General features: G+C 35.6%; 4 protein-coding genes across 4 annotated transcripts; 2 read left to right on the top strand and 2 right to left on the bottom strand.

The window, feature by feature from the left end:
* The first annotated feature begins 669 nt into the window (after window positions 1-669).
* On the top strand, window positions 670-2,417 carry LOC148171570 (membrane-bound alkaline phosphatase-like). Its single transcript, XM_088042024.1, has 5 exons — window positions 670-749; window positions 794-937; window positions 990-1,123; window positions 1,169-2,159; window positions 2,208-2,417. Exons 1-5 carry the CDS (start codon window positions 689-691, stop codon window positions 2,405-2,407), a joined length of 1,530 nt encoding a protein of 509 aa, XP_087898150.1. The 5' UTR covers window positions 670-688; the 3' UTR covers window positions 2,408-2,417.
* Window positions 2,418-3,167: 750 nt separating this feature from the next.
* On the top strand, window positions 3,168-4,973 carry LOC148171569 (alkaline phosphatase-like). Its single transcript, XM_088042023.1, has 5 exons — window positions 3,168-3,267; window positions 3,317-3,457; window positions 3,505-3,638; window positions 3,683-4,679; window positions 4,724-4,973. Exons 1-5 carry the CDS (start codon window positions 3,201-3,203, stop codon window positions 4,918-4,920), a joined length of 1,536 nt encoding a protein of 511 aa, XP_087898149.1. The 5' UTR covers window positions 3,168-3,200; the 3' UTR covers window positions 4,921-4,973.
* Window positions 4,974-5,971: 998 nt separating this feature from the next.
* LOC148171568 (alkaline phosphatase-like) lies at window positions 5,972-8,604 on the bottom strand. Its single transcript, XM_088042050.1, has 5 exons — window positions 8,511-8,604; window positions 8,314-8,457; window positions 7,361-7,494; window positions 6,323-7,313; window positions 5,972-6,274 (listed from the first exon to the last, which is right to left on the bottom strand). Exons 1-5 carry the CDS (start codon window positions 8,575-8,577, stop codon window positions 6,030-6,032), a joined length of 1,581 nt encoding a protein of 526 aa, XP_087898176.1. The 5' UTR covers window positions 8,578-8,604; the 3' UTR covers window positions 5,972-6,029.
* Window positions 8,605-8,819: 215 nt separating this feature from the next.
* Window positions 8,820-10,617, bottom strand: LOC148171567 (membrane-bound alkaline phosphatase-like). Its single transcript, XM_088042019.1, has 4 exons — window positions 10,401-10,617; window positions 10,225-10,358; window positions 9,176-10,181; window positions 8,820-9,129 (listed from the first exon to the last, which is right to left on the bottom strand). The coding sequence occupies exons 1-4, from the start codon at window positions 10,582-10,584 to the stop codon at window positions 8,858-8,860; spliced, it is 1,596 nt and encodes a 531-aa protein (XP_087898145.1). The 5' UTR covers window positions 10,585-10,617; the 3' UTR covers window positions 8,820-8,857.
* Window positions 10,618-21,497: the final 10,880 nt, after the last annotated feature.

Genomic DNA, 21,497 nt, shown 5'->3' with positions numbered 1-21,497 from the left:
TCTGGGCTTAGCCCATTTCATTATTTATCTTTAATTTGAGATGTTCATTTATGTAAAAACTGGTTTAAAAAATTGGAAGCATTTTTAATAAACTTTGTTTAGCGAAACTTTTTACTGAAATTTTACGACAAATGAATTCCTTCATGCACGGGCAATTCTCTAACAAAGGCAATGAGATAATTATAAATTGTAGGGAAACTCAACGCTTTTCTGTGACAGAAAAATTTCTCGTTTTAAAAATACTATTTTCTCTAAATTTTATTGCCCTAGTACCAACCAAAAACCATTAAAATTACAAGTCCGAATAGAAAACATTGAAAATTTTTAGGTCGTTTTAATTTTTTTTTTAAATCCGTCTCTGTCATTTATTTGGATTGGAATTTCAGGACAAATGAATTCTTTTATCCACGTGAAATTCTGTAATAAAGTCAATGACATAATTATAAATTATAACGAAACACAACGAAAATATTTTCGCTTTTCTGTGATAGGCAAAATCATATTTAAAGAATTTCAACAAATTATCATGACTGAACAATAAGAGAATTAGTGTCAAGTTTTCGTTTTTTGTGTCATACAATATCACTTTATTTATGTATCTCCTTCTGTTGAACGAATACGATGGTATTATAATATTAATCGACTTGTATAAATACTAAAAAAATTAATTCCGAACCGTAGTACCGACATGTACATCCACTTGACTTTACTTTTGGTTTTAAGTCAAACTTGGGCACTTCAAGATCCAGGTAAGTAAAAACTTTATTGAATTTCCAGTTAATTTTCTTATTAGATGACGACGCGTACACCCACCCTCGTTTCTCCTCAGCGTCTTTCAGGTTTTTAGAAAAGAATCTTCTTGAGAAATCGTCTAAGTACTGGATTAACAACGCTCAAAAAAAAGTTAGCGAGATCCTCACTAGAAGAGTTAACCAGAGTAAGTTTTTGTTCATGTACTCTTGGTAAAAACTCTTTTACTCTTCTTCAAGATGTTGCCAAAAACGTGATTCTCTTCCTCGGAGACGGTATGTCAATTCCAACTATTTCAGCAGCGCGTGTTTACAATGGCGGTGAAGAGACCCAACTGTCGTTTGAGAAGTTTCCATTCACTGCTCTTTCAAAGGTAGTCAACAGTCGCTCTTCTTCGTTATCTTAAGACACTTTTCAGACTTACGCCGTTGACTATCAAGTGCCAGATTCTGCCAACACAGCCACTGCTTATTTGTGTGGTGTCAAAGCTAATTATGGTACTATAGGTGTGGGACCGGAAGTCTCTTTTCTTGATTGTTTGGCTCAAAGCAATACGTCGAATCATGCATATTCCATCGCTTATCATTCTCAAAAACAAAGCAAAAGAACAGGTCTTGTGACTACCGCTAGAGTCACTCATGCTTCTCCTGCTGGTGTGTACGCGCATACTGCTAACAGAGATTGGGAGGATGACAGTAAAGTCTTGTCCGACGATGTTGACCCTCAAGTGTGTTTAGACATCGCTGCGCAACTCCTCGAAGGAGAAACAGGGAAGAATCTTAATGTCGTCATGGGAGGTGGAAGAGCTCGGTTTCTTCCCAACACGGTCAAAGACGAACAAGGACAAGAAGGAAAACGACAAGACGGTAGTAATCTAATCTCGTTGTGGCTAGATCAAAGAGAAAACGCTTCTTATGTGTGGAACCGAGACCAACTTCTTGCTGTAGACGCTGACAACATCCTCGGACTCTTTTCTCACACCCACATGGACTATAATTTGGAGAGAGCTGAAACGCAGCCTTCTTTATCAGAAATGACAGCAGCAGCAATCAAAACTCTCAGTCGAGGAGAACACGGGTACTTCCTCTTTGTTGAAGGAGCGAAAATTGACTTGGCGCATCATGCCACTGAGGCAAAGATAGCTCTCGATGAAACCATCGAGTTTGCCAAAGCTGTCCAAACAGCCGTTGATATAACAGACGAAAGCGACACTTTAATTGTTGTCACTGCTGATCATGCACACACGATGAGCTACGCAGGGTATGCTGAAAGAGGCCATGATATTGTAGAGTTTGCTGGAAGAGCAGCGGACGACATCGTGTACACAATTTTGAGCTACGCCAACGGTCCTGGGTATCGTAAAAGTGAGAAAGATGGTAAAAGACACGATCCGGCCGAAGACGATTATGGTAAGTGTTATACAGAAAGAAGAATCCGTTTAAAAGAGTGAGTTTTAGGTGATAACCACTACAAGTTTCCAAGTTTAGCACCTCTGGAGTCGGAGACTCATGGTGGAGACGATGTTGCGGTTTTCGCGAGGGGTCCATGGGCTCATCTTTTTACGGGGGTGTTGGAGCAGAACGTTATTCCGCATTTGATGGCGTTTGCGTCGTGTGTGGGGGAAGGGGTCACAGCTTGTAATGAAAACAATAAATAAATTGCAGTATTTAGAAGTGATATTTAAATTATGAGAGTTGGAGCAGATTTAATCAGAATTCTGGGAAAAAATCGAGACCAGTTGCAGTGCTATGCAACCAATAATACATTGAAAAAGTTTTACGAAAATATCGCAGATAATAATAATAGCATTTTATATCTCTACAAGATTTTTATCTGGAGAGATAAAAGCCAAGGCCATTCTTGTGATACTGACTTACATCAGAATATTACCATTTCAACAAGACAAAAATCATGTCGACCAACTTAATTATTGTAATTTTAATCGCACCGAGGTTACATAAAGTCGTTTGAGAAACGTTAAATTCTTTGTCAGTTCTACAAATTGCTCAATTTTTTGAAAAACTGTTGTTTCCCAATTAATTAACCTTTTTCTGGTATTTTTATACTAAAAACGGTTTTATTTGTTCTAAATCTCTCAAATTCACGCAGTTAACAAACACGTTCAGTGTAATAACCCTTTACTAAATACTTATCATAATATTCTAGATAACAAAATTGCAACATTTTTTGCTTTCTTATTTTATTAAAGTAACCGAAGTTGTGTTTTACAGTTGCTTGCTTTTTCATACATTTTTTTTTTGTTGTATTCTGTCCCAGTTTTTTGTTATTTTACCTATCAATTAAACTAATGCTTGTTAATACCTCTTTGTTGTTATCAAAGATAATAGCGTAAATTAATCTGCCTCAAGTGCTTTTCAAATTTCAAAATCGCTACTGATATTTTTTTATATAAATACTTACAAAATAAAATCTATGTCAGTTTGTGCGCGATGTTTATCGTCCTGTCGTTACTGGTGTTGACTGGAGCCCACATTTGGGCTGCACCAAATACTCAAAGTCAGTATTTAATCCAAAAAGTGGTTGTTACCACTAAATACTGTTCCAGAAAATGTTGACCACCATCCTCGCCTCCCGACCATCCCCCACAGCTCTTTAAAAATCGACGCTGCTGAAAGCACTGCCAAGTATTGGAACGAAAATGCTCAGCAAACAATTCTGGACAAAATCTCAAAACAGTTGAACCAAAGTAACTCATTTTTCTCAAATTTTCAATGTATTATCGAACGATTTAAGATAAAGCCAAAAACGTGATTCTTTTCCTGGGGGATGGAATGTCCGTTCCCACAGTGTCGGCAGCGAGGGTCTACAATGGAGGAGAAGAGACCCAGTTGTCGTTTGATAAATTTCCTTTCACCGGTTTATCCAAGGTACTGTATTTTTCTTAAAAAAAATATAACAAAATAAGTTATAGACTTACGCTGTTGATCGTCAAGTTGCTGATTCTGCGAACACCGCCACTGCTTATTTGGGTGGCGTTAAAGCTAATTATGGTACCATAGGAGTGGGACCGGAAGTACAACGATATGACTGCAAAGCTCAGACTAATACAAGCAACCATGTTCTCTCTATCGCTTATCATTTTCAATCACAAAACAGAAGAACAGGTCTTGTGACTACCGCTAGAGTCACCCATGCGTCTCCCGCTGGAGTCTACGCCCATATCGCTACCAGAGACTGGGAATCAGACACTGACGCTTTAAACCAGGATGTTGATCCCACTCTCTGTCCAGACATCGCCACGCAAGTTGTTGACGGAGAAACTGGAAAAAACTTGAACGTGGTCATGGGTGGAGGACGATCAAAGTTCCTTCCCAAAACAGTCACAGATGAAGAAGGAAAGAAAGGCGATAGAACTGATGGAATTAACTTAATATCCGCGTGGTTGGCAGAAAAAGGAACTGGTCAATACGTTTGGAATCGAGAGCAACTTCTGGCTGTGGAGGGCGTTGATAACGTTTTAGGGCTCTTCGCTTCGGACCACATCGACTACAATCTGGATAGAAATGAAACGGTTCAACCCTCTTTGGCGGAGATGACCACAGCCGCCATCAAGATTCTAAGTCGTGGAGATTCAGGCTATTTCCTGTTTGTCGAAGGGGCACGAATCGACATGGCGCACCATGAAGGCGCTGCTCGGATTGCTCTCGACGAAACCGTCGAATTCTCGAAAGCTATTCAAGCAGCCGCTGACCTAACAGATGAAGAAGACACTTTGATTGTTGTCACTGCAGACCACGCGCACACCATGAGCTACAGCGGATATGGAGATAGAGGCCACGACATTCTAGAGTTTGGAGGAAAAGGCACAGATAACAAAGTCTACACTACTTTGAACTACGCGAATGGTCCTGGATTCCACCTTCCTGCAGCTGATGGTTCCAGATATGACATATCTGAGGATGACTACGGTATTTGATTTAAACTCCTGATTACAAATAACAATTTTTTGTAGAAGCAAAACACTATCGGTTTCCAAGTCTTGTACCTTTAGGCGCTGAGACTCATGGCGGTGACGACGTGGCTATTTATGCAAGGGGTCCATGGGCCCACCTGTTTAGTGGAGTTTTGGAACAAAATGTGATTCCTCATTTAATGTCCTACGCTTCGTGTGTGGGCGAAGGGTACACGGCTTGTGATAAAATTGAATAAAATTGATGTTAGTTTTATTACAATCGTAAAAAATGTTGTACAAAGATAAGAAATTTGTGTTTCATTCTAGAGATTTAAGTTTAGTGGGATCGTTAAAGTTCCAGACAAGGTCTTGCCAATGAAAATCAGTAACGTGCGAAACGGTGAAAATATTTGTTGATAAATATAAGAAGATTAAAGGTAGCTACTTGAAGATAAAAAACGGACTTTGAGGTCAAGACTGTTTGAGTTTCCTGACGTTTTTATGCTTTTAATACCTGCAACAAAACAAAAAAATCTAAAGTTCTTAATGACTTTAGATTATATTTTTCTTAATATGTCTCTCACTTATTCCTATCTGAAGAAGCTAAGAATAAATTGCCCAAGAAGCAAAAATAATAAATAAAAAACTAAACAGAATTTAAGGAGTATCTAAACAGAAGGAAAATCTGAAACAAATATAGAGAGAACGTAAAGAGAATCTAGGAAAAATTAGCGTTGAATTCACGTGGCAATGGCGCCTGTCATTATTTCCCACCTTTGAGTGGCTTTGCAATTAAAAAATCTGTTGGTAACTTGACGTTAAACTTAAGTTGTCATTTCCAAAATATCAGTGTCAATAAACAGGGCCGCCAACCCTCTCCAACTTCAACGTCTTTTTCGATACCGATTTTATTTGATCGTAATGTTTTACTCTTCGGAAGTCGTTTTTTCTAACTTTCTTACAATAAAAATACCAAACTATAGTACGTAACTTGGATCATTACCCGGTGATTGTAACTATAAAAAGTGAAATAAAAATGCTTGTCACGACTTGCAAGTTCAACTTTTGGTTTGACTAGAAAGTAAAATCAATCAATAAAAAATCGGGAAGGCCAGAAGACTACAGTATTCAGTTCTCGACATTTCGTAACACGATAAGGTCATACTTGATAAAAACAAACGTCCTTAATCGACTTAGTCGTGTTAATTTCCCTGATTAATGGTTAGTATTAGAATCAAGTATGATAATCGATTTTTTTTTAATAGAAAAACGACATAAATCACAATTCACTTTATTACTTTCGTCAGGTACAGTTTGAACTAATTTAAATCTTTCCATAAATAACTAAAAATTAATCTTTCCATCCTCAAGATTTCGGTTTGGAGCTCACTAAAATCATGACATTGGAGTGGTGTTCTTTGATATTATCACAAGCGGTTTCACCACTGCCCACGCAAGAAGCGTACGACATGAGGTGAGGTATCACATTTTCTTCCATCACACCGGTGAAGAGGTGCGCCCATGGACCCTTCGCGAAGATAGCGACGTCGTCGCCGCCGTGTGTTTCCATGACCAGTGGCGAAATCCCCGGGTATTGGTACTCCTCATTGCCTGAAAAAACAAGATTAGTACAAACAGGTGGTAACACTGGTTACCAACTCATGTCATCCTTCCTGACGTCATGTCGGTGCCCAACTTCGTTTTTATACCCAGGTCCGTTGGCGTAGTTCAAAATTAGATAAGGCAAAGTGTCGTCAGCATTTCCTGCGATTCCCAAAATGTCATTTCCGCGTTGAGCATAACCACTGTAGCTCATCGTGTGAGCGTGATCTGACGTCACGATGATTAAAGTGTCACTTTCATTGGTCATATCAATAGCTGATTGTACTGCTTTGGAGAATTCTTTAGTTTCGTCTAGAGCCATTCTGGCTTGAGCGTTGTGGTGCCCCATATCAATTCGCGCCCCCTCGACGAATAAAAAGTACCCTTCTGAAGATTCCCGGAGGAGTTTGATAGCTGCTTCGGTCATTTCCGCCAGGGAAGGCTCCGCTGTCTTGTTCCGCTTTAAATTAAAATTGATATGGTCATCATTGAACAACCCCAGAAGGTACTCAGTGCTGTTATACTCCACGCCAAGAAGACCTTTTCGGTCTTCCACAAACTCAGCTTTAGCTCCAAGACTCTTTTTCTGTCGCAACCACTCTTCGATTAAATTAACATTATCAACTCGCCATCCATTTTCATTTTGTGGTAAAAAATTCTTTTTTCCTCCCCCCAAAACCACGTTCAACTCCTTCCCAGTTTCCCCATGCACCAACTGCCACGCAATATCCTTACACGTGACTGCATCATAATTCGAAGCAATGACATCACCGTCACTTTCCCAATCACGTTCAGCGGTATGAGCGTAAACTCCAGCAGGAGACGCGTGCGTGACGCGTGCCGTCGTCACAACTCCCGTTCTCTTATTGGCTAGTTGAAACGACCGCGCTATGGAGAAGACGTGATTCGTCACGTTGCGCATCGCAGGACAGTCGTCACGTTTCACGTTGGCGGTCACACCAATCGTACCATAGTTAGTCTTAACACCGCCCAAATACGCAGTGGCAGAACAAGCAGAGTCGGCGACTTGGTGGTCCACGCAGTAGGTCTGAAAAAAAGGGGTTACTGGGGGTTGAGGGTGGTTTAGCGCGTTACTTTGGAGAGACCAGTGTAGGGGAATTTGTCGAAGGAGAGGTGTTGTTCTTCGCCGCCCATGTAGACGCGGGTGGCGGAAATCGTGGGGATGGACATGCCGTCGCCGAGGAAGAGGATCACGTTTTTGGCCACGTCTGCAATGATAAAAAAAAATTGTTTGCAATGTTGGAAGTAATAAAACATTCTAAAAAAGTTAAATCTCAAACAAATATTTCATCACAACAAGGGAATAAGTTTTTATTTTTATCTTGCAACATTGTAATATTTGTGTTTGCTAAAATAATATTTTTATCCGTGGATTTGTTTTAAGAGGCTTTTTTAGTGGCCGCTGTGTATATGGGCCAGCAAACTTTGCTCCCGTTATTCGCTAAAACCGGATAAAACTGGTATCCCCGGAACTACAACCAATCAGCCAACTTTCAGTTTCCAAATAACGGTTTTAGCTCGACGGTAAAAAATGAATCTGATTACAAACAAAATATTCGATGCAACAAGAACCAGTTGCTGCAATTTTAATTATGCAAATTTATAACATTTATCATTATTTTGCATAAACCACCAATTTATTAATATTTTCTAATCGCGACGAATGAAACCAGTCGTGCGTCCATTCACGCTACAATTCTTTAATTGCAAGTGTTTAGCCATGAAACATGTGAGACCGAATTTTGTGTCAATCTGAAATATGGAAAAGGACACCAAGAATTCTTTATTGATAAACCTGAAAGGTCATCATTGCGGTGGCCTTTTTCCAGGATTTGGGTCAGGGCGATGAAAATTTCGCCAAATTGAATTGTTTTCATCAAAATTCTGATCAAACCCGCGTAATCACTTTATTATTCTTCAATTCTTACGCAATAGACAATGCACCCATTTGTACTAACTCATTATGAATATTAATTAATAACGCGAATGCAATGCGAATATTAATAAATCACACTTTTTCGACTCACTTTTATTAGTTTTTCTCCCCAGTCTTTCTCTGACTGCATCCTGCCCACTTTTTACCCAAAACGCCGCACTCTTCTCTTCACTTTTCTCCTCCACCGACCTCTTGGAAACTTTCCTGGGAAAGTGGGGGTGCATCTGGTCATCCCCTGCAAATTCCGCCAGAAATCAACACTGTCTAAAAAAATTCTAAACGACTTACAGTGACCGGAAGTGAGAAGTGGGAACACAACAACGAAAAAAATTGTACCCTCGACACGCATTTTCATTACTTCATTATAACAGATCGAGTGGTTTTATATGAGAGTAAGTGCTGTGTTCTTGAGTGTCCCCTCTTTACGTCCGTCCCCCCTCAAACTGCAAACGAATTGATTTTTTTTGGATGGCGGAGAATTCTTGCATAAAAAAATGATTTGTGGCAATGAAAGTTGCGAAGCGGTGACGCATGGCGCCGATGCGGTACCTCTTTTAATCAGGAAATTTTGGACAAGGTTGCTGACTTTGGCAAACAGTGGGTTTAGATGAATTTTATTACTCAATCACAATTAATTAGATATACATAACAACACCGAAAACTAAAAGAACTACAGAACACATAACTGAAGCAGTTTGTGCTCCGTTGTTTGGTGTAATATCTTGGCAGGCGTTCGTCTCATCGTCAAGACAGGAAGCATAAGCCATAAGATGTGGAATGACGTTCTGTTCAATCACTCCGCGGAACAAGTGCGCCCATGGTCCTTTGGCGTAAACTAGGACGTCGTCTCCACCGTGCGTTTCCGAGTCCAGAGGAAAAACAGCAGGAAAACGGTACTCCACGTCGGCTGCAATAAATCAAGACTCACTGAGCCAAAATCCGTATAGATTTACCCATGTTGTCTTTAGAGACGTCGTATCTTCCTCCAGAAACCTCCTCGTGGTAACCAGGACCATTGGCATAGTTGAGTGTGGCAAAAGAAATGCCATCTTTACCATCTCCACCAACCCCAAGAATATCGTTACCACGAAACGGGTACCCACTGATGGTCATAGTATGGGAGTGATCGGCAGTAACAACAATTAAAGTATCATCTTCAGATGTCATGTTAACCGCTAGTTCGACAGCCCGAGAGAATTCCGCGGTTTCTTCTAGAGCTAGATGCGGCATTGCTTGGTGGTGCCCCATATCAATCCGAGCCCCCTCGACAAACAGAAAGTAGCCTTCAGAGCTTTTCGACAGGAGTTTGATAGCCGCCTCTGTCATTTCCGTGAGAGTTGGATCAAACTTTTCGTCACGTTCAAGGTGGAAAGGACAATGACTACTTTCAAAAAGACCCAAAACGTAATCAGTTTTTGCCACATCGAGCCCTAGGAGCTGTTCTCTGTTCCAAAGATACTCAGCGGTGACATTCTCCTTCGACTTCTTCCAAGTTTCGATCAGATTAACTCCGTCAGATCTGTACCCTTCGTCTCCTTCATCGCCTCTGGTGCCTTTAGGAAGAAAAGTGTATCTTCCACCTCCCATGATCACCTTGAGATTCTTTCCGATTTCTTGTGTAACTAATTGAGTTGCTAAATCCATGCAAACTGTTGGATCTTCTTTGTCGTTTAAGATGTCAGTGTCGCTCTCCCAATCTCTTTGGGCGGTGTGCCCGAAGACACCCGCAGGAGACGCGTGGGTCACCCTAGCTGTTGTAACAAAACCTGTGTCTTTACCTTTGACCTGTGCCCATTGTACGATGGATTGAACATGATTGGAAGTATTAGTCATAGCTGTACAGTCAGACCATGGAACATCCCCCGTCACACCTACCGTCCCCAAGTTGGTTTTTACCCCTCCTAAATACGCGGTGGCGGTACAAGCAGAATCCGCAACTTGGTAGTTGACACAGTAAGTCTAAAACCCCAATTTTACTCCCGTTGGTACCAAACCGTCTTACCTTAGACACAGCAGTGTGGGGAAACTTCTCAAAAGAAAGCTCCACGTTCTCGTTCCCCAGGTACATCCTAGCTGCTGCTAAAGTCGGTACGGACATTCCATCACCCATAAACAAGATGACATTCTTCGCGATTTCTTCAAGACAGTGTTAACAAACTTACAACTGTTACAACTTACTGGTGTTGGTGTTCACGGAAAGAGTTTCTTTGAGGGTTTTTATCGCGTTGTTTCTCCAGAAGCTCGAGGTGTTTTCGTCGTTGGTGGCTTTTGGGGCGATCTTGGGGTGAGGGTGCATGAGGCGGTCGTTTGGGTGGGCTTGCAAGAACCCGCAAAGGAGGACGAAGAGGAGGAAGCGCAACATTGTCGATTTATTGGAGGTTCGAATTTGTGCTTATTTATAGGATCGCTTATCTTGGGCTCATTTCACTTCAATGTTATCCGAATATAAAAAAATATGAAGAGATGAGTATTGTGGCGTTTTTTGTGGCACTTTTTGTAGTTTTTCCATTGTGTTGTATTCTCCAACTTTATTTTTTAGTACTAAAAGGTTTTATTAATACCAAAATTGTCTAGCAAAACACAAAGAAATACTTGAAGTGGTCAAAAACGTTTCAAAAACCAATTAATAAAGACACCATTTTTCCATCGTGATAAACACGAGATTTTCAGATATAGAGTATTCATGCGTTTTTTACAACATAAAAATGAATGTAATCAATGATAAGCAATTTCTAAATCGCAGTTCCGATTATGATAAATTTCGCTTTTGTAATAAAAGCGTCACTCCGTTATCCGATGGTGTAACCGCGATTTGGGTTAACATCCGTGAAGGTGAATGTCTTTTTATTCTATCGATTATTTTCTATTCACTTTCAATATGGAATTTTTAAAATGTGACTCTTTTCAGTGGGCATTTATGTCAAGTTAATGTGAACTAAAAAATAAAATTAATTCCACTCAGAGAGCGGCGCTCAGAAAAGATGATTAATTATCTCTTAGGATTTTATTGAAACACACTTTTATTACAACAGCAATGCAAACAGTAATTAGAATAACTCTTCTTTATGTAGCCACAAGTTTTACAATGAATACAGCCATTGGCACTGCAAAAGTTGCAAGATTTTTTCGTTGCGAACTTTTTGAAATCAGCAAACTTATGTGGTGGTGTCTAGACCATTCAATAATTCTTTCGATGGTATTCTGGTCGAATAAATTATATTGTAAATCCAAACTTTCGAGACGGAGCGATGTATTAAAAAACTCGTCGGAAACGTACTGAATTCTGTTGAATTCAAGCGCAATCATCTGGAATTTCGGTCCTGCAAACATTTCGCTGTTTAAAACCTGTAGACAGTTATTAGATAAATCCAAACGTTGTATGTTTATAAATCTTCGAAACGTATTCTCGCTGATTAGTTTTATTTTATTATTGTTTAAAAGTAGATAGTATACTGAGCTTGTAAGGGAATTGAAGGAGTTTTCATTGACACTTTGTAGTTTGTTGTTCTCTGCTTCAAAGAGTGAAAGCGATGTAACACTACGTGCACATCGGATGAAGCTTTCAGGATTCAAGTCCTTTAGTTTGTTTTTATTGAGATTTAAGCGAGTTAATTGGGGTAAGTCTATAAAAGCTTCATCTTCGATTGTTGAAATTAGATTCTCGTAAAGATATATTGTTTGAATACTCATGTTTTTGAACGTATGTTTGCGCAATATTGAGATATTCGTTTTAGAAACTGTCACTTTTGAAACAACTTCAATATTGTGAAAAAAGCTTGAATCCATATCTATAAAATCTGAGCCAATAACTGTCAACTCATTTATCTTGATAGTTGCGTTGAAAATGTCGCTACAAAGTGTCGTCGCCGAATTTGACGATAATTGTAAACTGTGAATTTTATGTAGAGCGGAAATTTGAGTGCTTTTTTTTAAGTGTGAGTCAAATTTTTCAGTCTCGAAAATATCGAACTCTATTTCACATAAAGAGGGCAAAAAATGGGAGAGGAAAAATAGAACACATGTAAATCGAAGCATGGCGACGAAAGAACTAGCAGGTTTCTCATGATTATTGGAGTTTTTACGACACTTTTGATAAGTTTTTAATGGAAACTATCTTTTTATATGGTAAAAAAAGTTTGGAATTGTGTATGGAGGAACAAGAAAAATTGGGAAATCCTTAATCGCATGGAATTGTATTTTTTAACCAATTGAAATATAAAAACAGAAATTGGAGGAACCCCTCGTCTATTAAAAATTACATATTTTGTTTACACATATTGTGACTTGTGGTATGAATAAAATCGACGACTAGTTAGATTAGGATACACTTAATATAAACTAACTTAACTAAAGCCCTACTATGCCACGAAATTTGCAAAAAATAAAACCGTGGCAAAAAGACCAAAACCGCTTCGTTGTGCAGAAGAACGATTTGAAAGCACCAAACTGATATTATTGCGCTTAGACCATCTAATAATTTTTTTAATAGTTTCGTATTTGAGCGAATTGTTACTCAAGTTCAAATCATTTATTCGCACCTTACTTTGAAAAAAGTCGTCAGAAATGTACTGAATTCTATTAAAAGCAAGTTCAATTCTCGATAATTTTGGTCCTGTAAACATTTCGCCAAACAAAACTTGTAGAAAATTGTTAGTCAAATCCAAGGATTTTATTCTAATAAATCTTTGAAACGTCTTCTCGTTGATAAATTCGATTTTATTACTGTTTAACAAAATTGAATCCACTGAGCTTCCAAGAAAATTAAAAGAGCCTTCATTGAGCAGTGATATTCTATTGTTTATTGCGTAAAAACTTGAAGGAGAAGCTCCACATCGGATGAAACTTTCTGGATTCAAATCCTTCATTTTGTTGTTGTTGAGAGTTAACCTACATAATTGAGGTAAATCGATAAAAGCTTCGTCTTCGATCATCGAAATCAGATTGTCGTTAAGATATATAGATTTGACACTCATGTTTTTAAATGTATGCTGGTGCAAAATTGAAATATTCGTATCGGAAACTCTTACGAACGTAGTAATTTCAACGTTTTCAAAAAAACTTGGTTCTATTTCAAGAAAATTCTGACCAGAAACATATACCCGATTTATTTTTATGCTCGCATTGAAAATGCCTCCAGAAAGTGTAGTCATCGAATTTGTTGTTAATTCCAATTTCCAAATTTCAGGTGGAGCAACAATTTGAGTGTCATTTATGTATGATTGAGATATTTCAGTCTCTGATATTTGGTACTGAATGACACAAGAGGTGAAGAAAGAATGGGACAAGAAAAACAGAATATATGTGAATTTAAACATTGTGACTTAAGAACTGGCAAGCTTTTCCTGTGGTTGCGAAAGAAAAATTATTATTGCGGTTTTAAATTAAACGAGTATTTCGATAAGTTTTAATGGAAACTGTCTTATGGGGCAACTTCCTTAAAAAATTGAAGGATTTCGAAATCCTCAGTAGTTTCGTCTTAAATTAAAATTGAAAACGCGGAAGAGTGGAAAGTTAAACTTAGTTGTATTTCACAAAAAAAATTTTTTGATAGATTTTATCGTTAAAGGGAAACAAAAACTCCAAATAAAAACAGTTTTTTATTAATACATACTTGTTTTGTTTGTGCCTATAAAACCAATAATTAGGTATCTACAGGATTTTTTTTATGCCATACATTTAATACAAAGTGCAAAAATGACAAAAACGACAAAATCCTCCCGTTGTGAAGAAGAGCTGTTTGAAAGCTTTAAGCTGATATTATTGCGGCTAGACCATCTAATAATTTTTTTAATAGTTTCGTGTTTGAGCGAATTATTTCTCAAACTCAAATCATTGATTCGCACCTTAGTTTGAAAAAAGTCGTCAGAAACGTACTGAATTCTATTAAAAGCAAGTTCAACTATCTTAAATTTCGGTCCTATAAACATTTTGCCAAACAAAATTTGTATAGAATTGTTGCACAAATTTAAGTATCCTATTCTAGTGAATCTTAGAAACGTCTTTTCACTGATAAATTGGATGTTATTATTGCTTAACAAAATTAAATTCACTGAGCTTGCAAGAAAATTGAAAGAGCCTTCATTAAGCAGTGATATTCTGTTGTTCATTGCGTATAAATCTGAAGGAGAAGCTCCACATCGGATGAAACTTTCTGGATTCAAATCCTTGATTTTGTTGTTGTTGAGAATTAATTTAGATAATTGCGGTAAATCGATAAAAGTTTCGTCTTCGATCATTGAAATTCGATTGTCGTTTAGAAATATTGATTTAACGCTTATATTTTTAAATGTATGCTTGTGCAATATTGAAATATTCGTATCGGAAACTCTCGCTATAGCAGTAATTTCAACATTTTTCAAAAAACTTGGTTCTATATCAAAAATATTTTCACTAGAAACATATAACCGATTTATTTTGATGGACGCGTTGAAAATGTCTCCAGAAAGTTTAGTCGTCGAATTTGATGTTAAATCCAATTGGAAAATTTCAGGTGGAGCGACAATTTTAGTGCCATTTTTTAAGTAAGATTGAGATTTTTCAGTCTCTAAAATTTTGTACTGAATGACACAAGATCTGAATAAAAAACGAGACAGAAAAAATAGAAGTAATGTAAATTGGAACATGGCGATCAAAGAACTGGCAAGCTTCTTCTGCGGTTGCGAAAATAAAATTGATTATTGTGGTCTTAAATTAATCGAATATTTCGATAAGTTTTTAATGGAAACTGTCTTATGAGGCAACTTTCTTGGAAAATTGAAAAATTGCGAAATCTTTAATAGTTTCGTTTCAAATTAAAATTTAAAACGCAAGAGAGTGAAAAGTTAAACTCAGTTTTTTTTTCACAAAGAAAAATTCTTCTTTTAATATCGATTTTATAGTTGCAAGGACAGAAAAACTTCAAATAAAAGGACTCTTTTATTAATACATATTCATTATCTACAGTATTTTTTTGTGTGTTATAAATGTGGTACAAAGTGCGAAAATGACAAAAACGAAAGAATCACTTTGTTGTGAAGATATATTTGAAAGCTCCAAACTGATATTATTACGCATAGACCATCTAATCATTTTTTTAATAGTTCCGTCTTTGAACAAATTGTTACTTAACTTCAAATTATTTATTCGTACTTTAGTGTAGTAGAAGTCGTCAGAAATGTACTGAATTGTATTAAACTCAAGTGCAATTGTCAAGAATTTAGGTCCTGTAAACATTGCCCCATACAAAACTTGTAGAAGATTTTTAGACAAATCCAAATAATTTATTTCAATGAATCTATAAAATGTATTCTCGTTGATAAATTCGATTTTATTTTCCATTAACAAAATTGAATCCACTGAACTTGCCAGGAAATGAAAAGAGTTTTTATTAAGCACTGTTATTTTGTTCTTTATTGCGTGAAAGAATGAACGCGAAACAGTACTAGCACATCGTAGGAAACTGTCTGAACTCAAATCCTTTATTCTGTTGTTGTTAAAAATAATCCCCGTTAATTGGGGTAGATCTACAAAAGCTTCATCTTCGATTGTTGAAATTAGATTATCCTGAAGAAATATTTCTTTAATACTCATGTTTTTAAACGTATGCTTGTGCAATATAGAAACATTAGTACTTGAAACTGTCACAAAAGAAGTAATTTCAAGATAGTCAAAAAAACTTGGTTCTATATCTAGAATATTGTGGCTAGAAACAGATAATTGATGTGTCTTGATAGTTGCGTTAAAAATGTCGCCATTAAGTTTTAACCCGGAATATGCTTTTACTTTTAATAAATAAATATCAGGAGGTGTGGAAATTTTAGTGTCATTCTTTAAGAATGACGGACTGCCGGCGAACTCACTATATCTGTACTCTATGAGAGAAGAGGGACGCAAACAACGAGAGAGGCAAAGAAGAAGAAATGTACATTGAGACATGTCGGCAAAAGAACTGGTAAGAATTTCCTCTGGTTGCAAAAGAGACATGATATTGTAGTATTATTAAAAACGTTTTTCTAGAAGTTCTAATGCTTTTTAATGGAAAATGTAGCAATGTTTTTACATGCTAAAGTACAAAGTTAAAGTAAGCTCTTGGAAATTATAATTAGGTAGAGTTGGAAAATATCCAAATGCATCGGTGGCTGTTTAATACAAATAAAAAGAGCAAAAAAAACAAACTTATTTATTAAAAATCGTATTTATTTTATATTCATGTATTTGTAACATCAAAAACCCCTTAATTAACTAAACTACTTTTTCTGGAAAGAATTTACCGAGTTACAAAAAAGTAATTTTAGGAACCAGCAGAATGTTAAAGAGTGTAACACGCTCTGCTAATCGTCCAAGCATAAAGTAGAATTTTAATTTTCTGAAAAAAAATTTGGTTTAGAGCCACACCATTTTGATTTGTATCACGAATTTTGCCCACAGTGCGAAAATGACTAAAATGATAACATCGCTTCGTTGTGAAGTTGAGCGATTTGAAATCATTAATTTAATATGATTACGCTTTGACCAATCAATACACTTCTTAATAGTTCGATTATCTAATAAATTATAATGTAAATTCAACGAAACAATTTTGACTTTGTTTCCAAAAAAATCATCTGAAACATATCGAATACTGTTGTGCTCAAGCTGAATTGAAATGAATTTAGGCCCTGCAAACATCTCACCATATAAAATTTTGATGTAATTACTAGACAATACTAACTCTTCTATTTTAATAAATTTTTGGAACGTGTTTTTGCTTACAAATTCGATTTTATTATTGTACAATTTTATTGCCTTGACTCTGCGAGCAAGGAAACTGAAAGAATTTTCGTTAAGCATGGTGATTTGGTTGTCTCCAACATAGAAATTCGAGGATTTGACTAAATTCCAGCAACGCACAAAGTATTCAGAAGTCAAATATTTAATCTTGTTGTCGTTTAGATGTAACGCAGTTAAGTTAGGTAAATCTATAAAAGCTTCGTCCTCGATGGTCGAAATTAAGTTACCTTCAAGAATTATGTTCTCAACGGTCATATTTTTAAATGTATGTTTACGTAATATTGAAATATTGGTGTTTGAGAACGTCAATTTATTAGAAATTTCTAGTTTCTCGAAAAAGCTTGGTTCCACATCTACAATATTTTGATCTGAAACTATTAACCGTTCCATTTTTATAGTTGTGTTGAAAATATTGCCACACAATTTTTGTTCCGAAGACGAATTTACTTTCAACGCAAAAATTGTGGGCGGACTATAAATTTTATAGTCAAATTTGAAATGTTCTGGGCTTTTAGAAGTTTCGAAAATTGCGTACTCAATACACGAGATGGAGAGAAAACGAGACAAAATAAAAAGACATGCAAAGGCAGACATGTTTTCAAAGGAACTTGATCGGGAAATTGAAATAAACATGAATATGAGAAACGCAAATTAAGTGTTTTAGAAGTTTTAATGAACGCTTTTAGTTCTAAACATTAAGTGCAAAGTTTCCTTAAAACAAGGGAAAATAAATTCCATTTGGACTAACCGTGGGTGAAGAAATTGAAGAGAATCCTCATGTACCTAATCTAAATTCTAATGAGGTTGTTTGAGTAATAATACAGGATCTAAAGATGATGATGAAAGTCTTCAGATTAACACGAAACTCTGCTCACAGCATTATTTGGCACTCCTGAATCCAATTCTGGTATCAGTTCTTCGCTATCTGTAAGATTTCCCGAGAAAAATCAAAATAAGATCCTTAAAGAAATGTTTGTCCTGCTAAGCTAAGACATACGGCGAAGACCACACATATGCCTAACTTCAGATCTAATGTTAATATAAATGTTAATTAAACAACAACCAGCGCCTGAATGTTAAATCAAAGTTCAGATCCTTTCTCCTCCGGTCCAAATTTATAAAGAGAGTATTTTTCTGTTTTTATTTCCGCCGAAAAAATTCAAATAATATAAAAATTTAAAATATCAAAAATTTTATTTCCCGCGTCGAGTAAAATGTCAACAGTGCAGTAAGCTAAGACATACGTGGAAGACCTCTCCTATCTTAAGACACAGTCTTAAATATTAATAAAAGTCAAAAATATTAAATCACCAAATTTAGAGTCTTTCTCCTGAGGTTCAAATTGACAAGAGAGATCTTGTCTGCTTTCATTTCCGTCAAAAAAAATATGGAATGCCAAGGACAAATTTAAAAAAATCAATAAAAAATTAACAAAATGTAACAACACATTCATTTTATTAAAAATTAGCCATATAATAAACGACATGTTAGGTAACAGTTTCAAACTGTTCGAAATTAATTTAAGCATGCACTATGTACGACTAAACCTAATTACCTACACTAAATATTTTACGATAAAAATAAGTAAATTTAATAGCACGTTTCGTTGTACAGTTGCTCGGTTCTCACACCACAAAATTATTCCATTTTGTTTTGACCACTCAAGAAATTTCTGCGTTGTTTTCTCATTTAAAGGATTATGAAATAAGACCAATTTATTTATACTAACCAATGTTTCAAAAAAATCGTCTGAAACGTATTGAATTCTATTAGTATCCAAATCAATTTGTGAAAATATAGGTCCTCTGAACATTTCGCTGTATAAAACTTGGATATCATTATTAGACAAAACCAAAGATTGTATTTCAATAAATTTCCGAAAAGTGTTCTTGTTGATAAATTCAATTTTGTTGTGGACCAACATTATCTTGTCAACTCGGTTTGTTAGGAAATTCAATGAATTTTCATTGAGTATGGCGATTTCGTTGACTCCTCCAAAGAAAGACGAGAATTTTACCAACTCTCCACATCGAACAAAGTATTCTGATCTCAAGTCTTTTATCTTGTTGTTACTTAGGGTTAAAGTAGCTAAATTAGGCAAATCTATAAAAGCTTCATTTTCAATAATCGAAATAAGGCCATCTATAATACTGATTTTTTCAACAGTCATATTTTTAAATGTATGTTTGCGCAGTATTGAAATGCTATTACGCGTAAAGACAATTTCAGAAGTAATTTCCAGATTCTCAAAAAAACTTGGTTCTACGGCTAAAATATGTCGGCCCTCGACTTCTAATTCCTTCATCTTGATCGTCGAGTTCAGTATTTTACCACTGAGATTTATCTCTGATAATAATTCAACACTCAAAGTAACAATTTCCGGTGGACTGTAAATGATAGCGCTATTTTGATGTTGTATAATAGTTTCATTTTCGAAAAGTATGTAGTACTGTAGAAGGCACGAACTGACAACAACTCGAGACAAGAAAAAAAGAAATGTAAAGACCAACATGTCTTCAAAAGAACTTGTCATCGTCTGCATTGTAGACAATTGTTTATGAAAAAAGCATTAATATCACAATCTTAACTTAAGTTTTTCTAGGAATAGTAATGTGAATGCGTTTTACTAGCAACTTTATGGTATTGATATTAAATATTAATGCAAAAAGGAATTAAATTCAGATGTATTGATTTTATTAATACCTTCAGGTCAGGTCAAAAAATCATAATCTAAAAACTAAAATTCTAAACGTTTGTGTTATAACTATATTTTTAAAGAATAGAAAGCATGCAAAAATGCAAAAATCTAAATAATTCAAGAGAACAGACGTAGAAGAATAACAAATCCAAAGTAGTCAATTAAATTTAACAGTCATAAATACATTTTTTTAGTTATTCCTGTTTATCTGAAAGATTTTCTGAAAAATGAAAAATAAAATTGAGCTCAGAATTTATCTACCTAGTTTTGCGTATTTTTGGTTGCATATACTTAGATGCAATTTTTTGTTAATTAAATACAGTGGAACTTGCCTTAAGCGGACACCAGTGGGGGTCAAGATTTTGTCTGCTTGAGGGAAGTGTCCGCTTAATAGAAATGATGCAAAAAAAAAAATTGTGAAATTACTATTGTTGCAATGAGTATTTTACAATAAAAATAATGATATTTAAGAGCACGTTTCGTTGTACAGTTGCTCGGTTTTCACACCACAAAATTATTCCATTTTGTTTTGACCATTCAAAAAATTTTTGCGTTATTTTCTCATTTAAAGGATTATGAAATAAGACCAATTTATTTATACTGACCAATGTTTCAAAAAAATCGTCTGAAACGTATTGAATTCCATTAGATTCCAAATCAATTAGTGAAAATATAGGTCCTCTGAACATTTCGCTGTATAAAACTTGTATATTATTATTAGACAAAACCAAAGTTTGTGTTTCAATAAATTTCCGAAAGGTGTTCTTGTTGATAAATTCAATTTTGTTTTGGACCAACAATATCGTGTCAACTCTGATTGTTAGGAAATTCAATGAATTTTCATTGAGTATGGCAATTTCGTTGACTCCTCCAAAGAAAGACGAGAGTTTGACCAACTCTCCACATCTAACAAAATATCTTGATCTCAAGTCCTTTATCTTGTTGTTACTCAGAGTTAACGTAGCTAAATTAGGCAAATCGATAAAAGCTTCATTTTCAATAATTGAAATAAGACCATCTACAATACTGATTTTTTCAACAATCATATTTTTAAATGTATGCTTGTGCAGTATTGAAATGCCATTACGCGTAAATGCTATTTCAGATGTAATTTCCAATTTCTCAAAAAAACTTGGTTCTACGGCTAAAATACTTCGGCCGTTAACTTTTATTTCACTCATCTTGATCGTTGAGTTGAATATTTTACTACTGAGATTTATCCCTGATGATGATTCATTAATACTCAAAATATCAATTTCCGGTGGACTGTAAATGATAGCGCTATTTTGACGTTGTATACTGGTTTCTTTTTCAAAAATTGTGTACTGAATAAAAGAGAAACTGATAACAACTCGAGACAAGAAAATAAGAAATGTAAAAACCAGCATGTCTTCAAAAGAGCTTGTAATCGTCTGCATTGTAGACAACTGTTTATGAAAAAAGCATTAATATCACAATCTTTAATTAAGTTCTTCTAGGAATAGTAATGTGAATGTGAATGCGTTTTAATAGCAATTTTATGGTATTGATATTAAATATTAATGCAAAAAAGAATTAAATTTGGATGTATTGATATTATTGATACGTACATCATGTTAAAAAAATCATAATCTAAAAACTAAAATTGTAAACGTTTGTATTATAACTATATTTTTAAAGAATAGAAAGCATGCAAAAATACCTGACAAAAATCTAAATAATTCAAAAGAACAGACAAAGAATAACAAATTCAAAGTAGTCAATTAAATTTGACAGTCATAAATACATTTATTTTAGTTATTCCTGTTTATCTGAAAGATTGAAAATAAAATTGAGCTCAGAATTTTGCA

This window comes from Gnatocerus cornutus, chromosome 7, assembly GCF_029298725.1.
Source record: "Gnatocerus cornutus isolate USDA-ARS CGAHR chromosome 7, icGnaCorn1.1, whole genome shotgun sequence".
In the NCBI taxonomy this organism is placed as follows: Eukaryota; Metazoa; Arthropoda; class Insecta; order Coleoptera; family Tenebrionidae; genus Gnatocerus; species Gnatocerus cornutus.
Note: the sequence above shows the minus strand (reverse complement) of the source record. Positions and strands in the feature narration are given on the sequence as shown.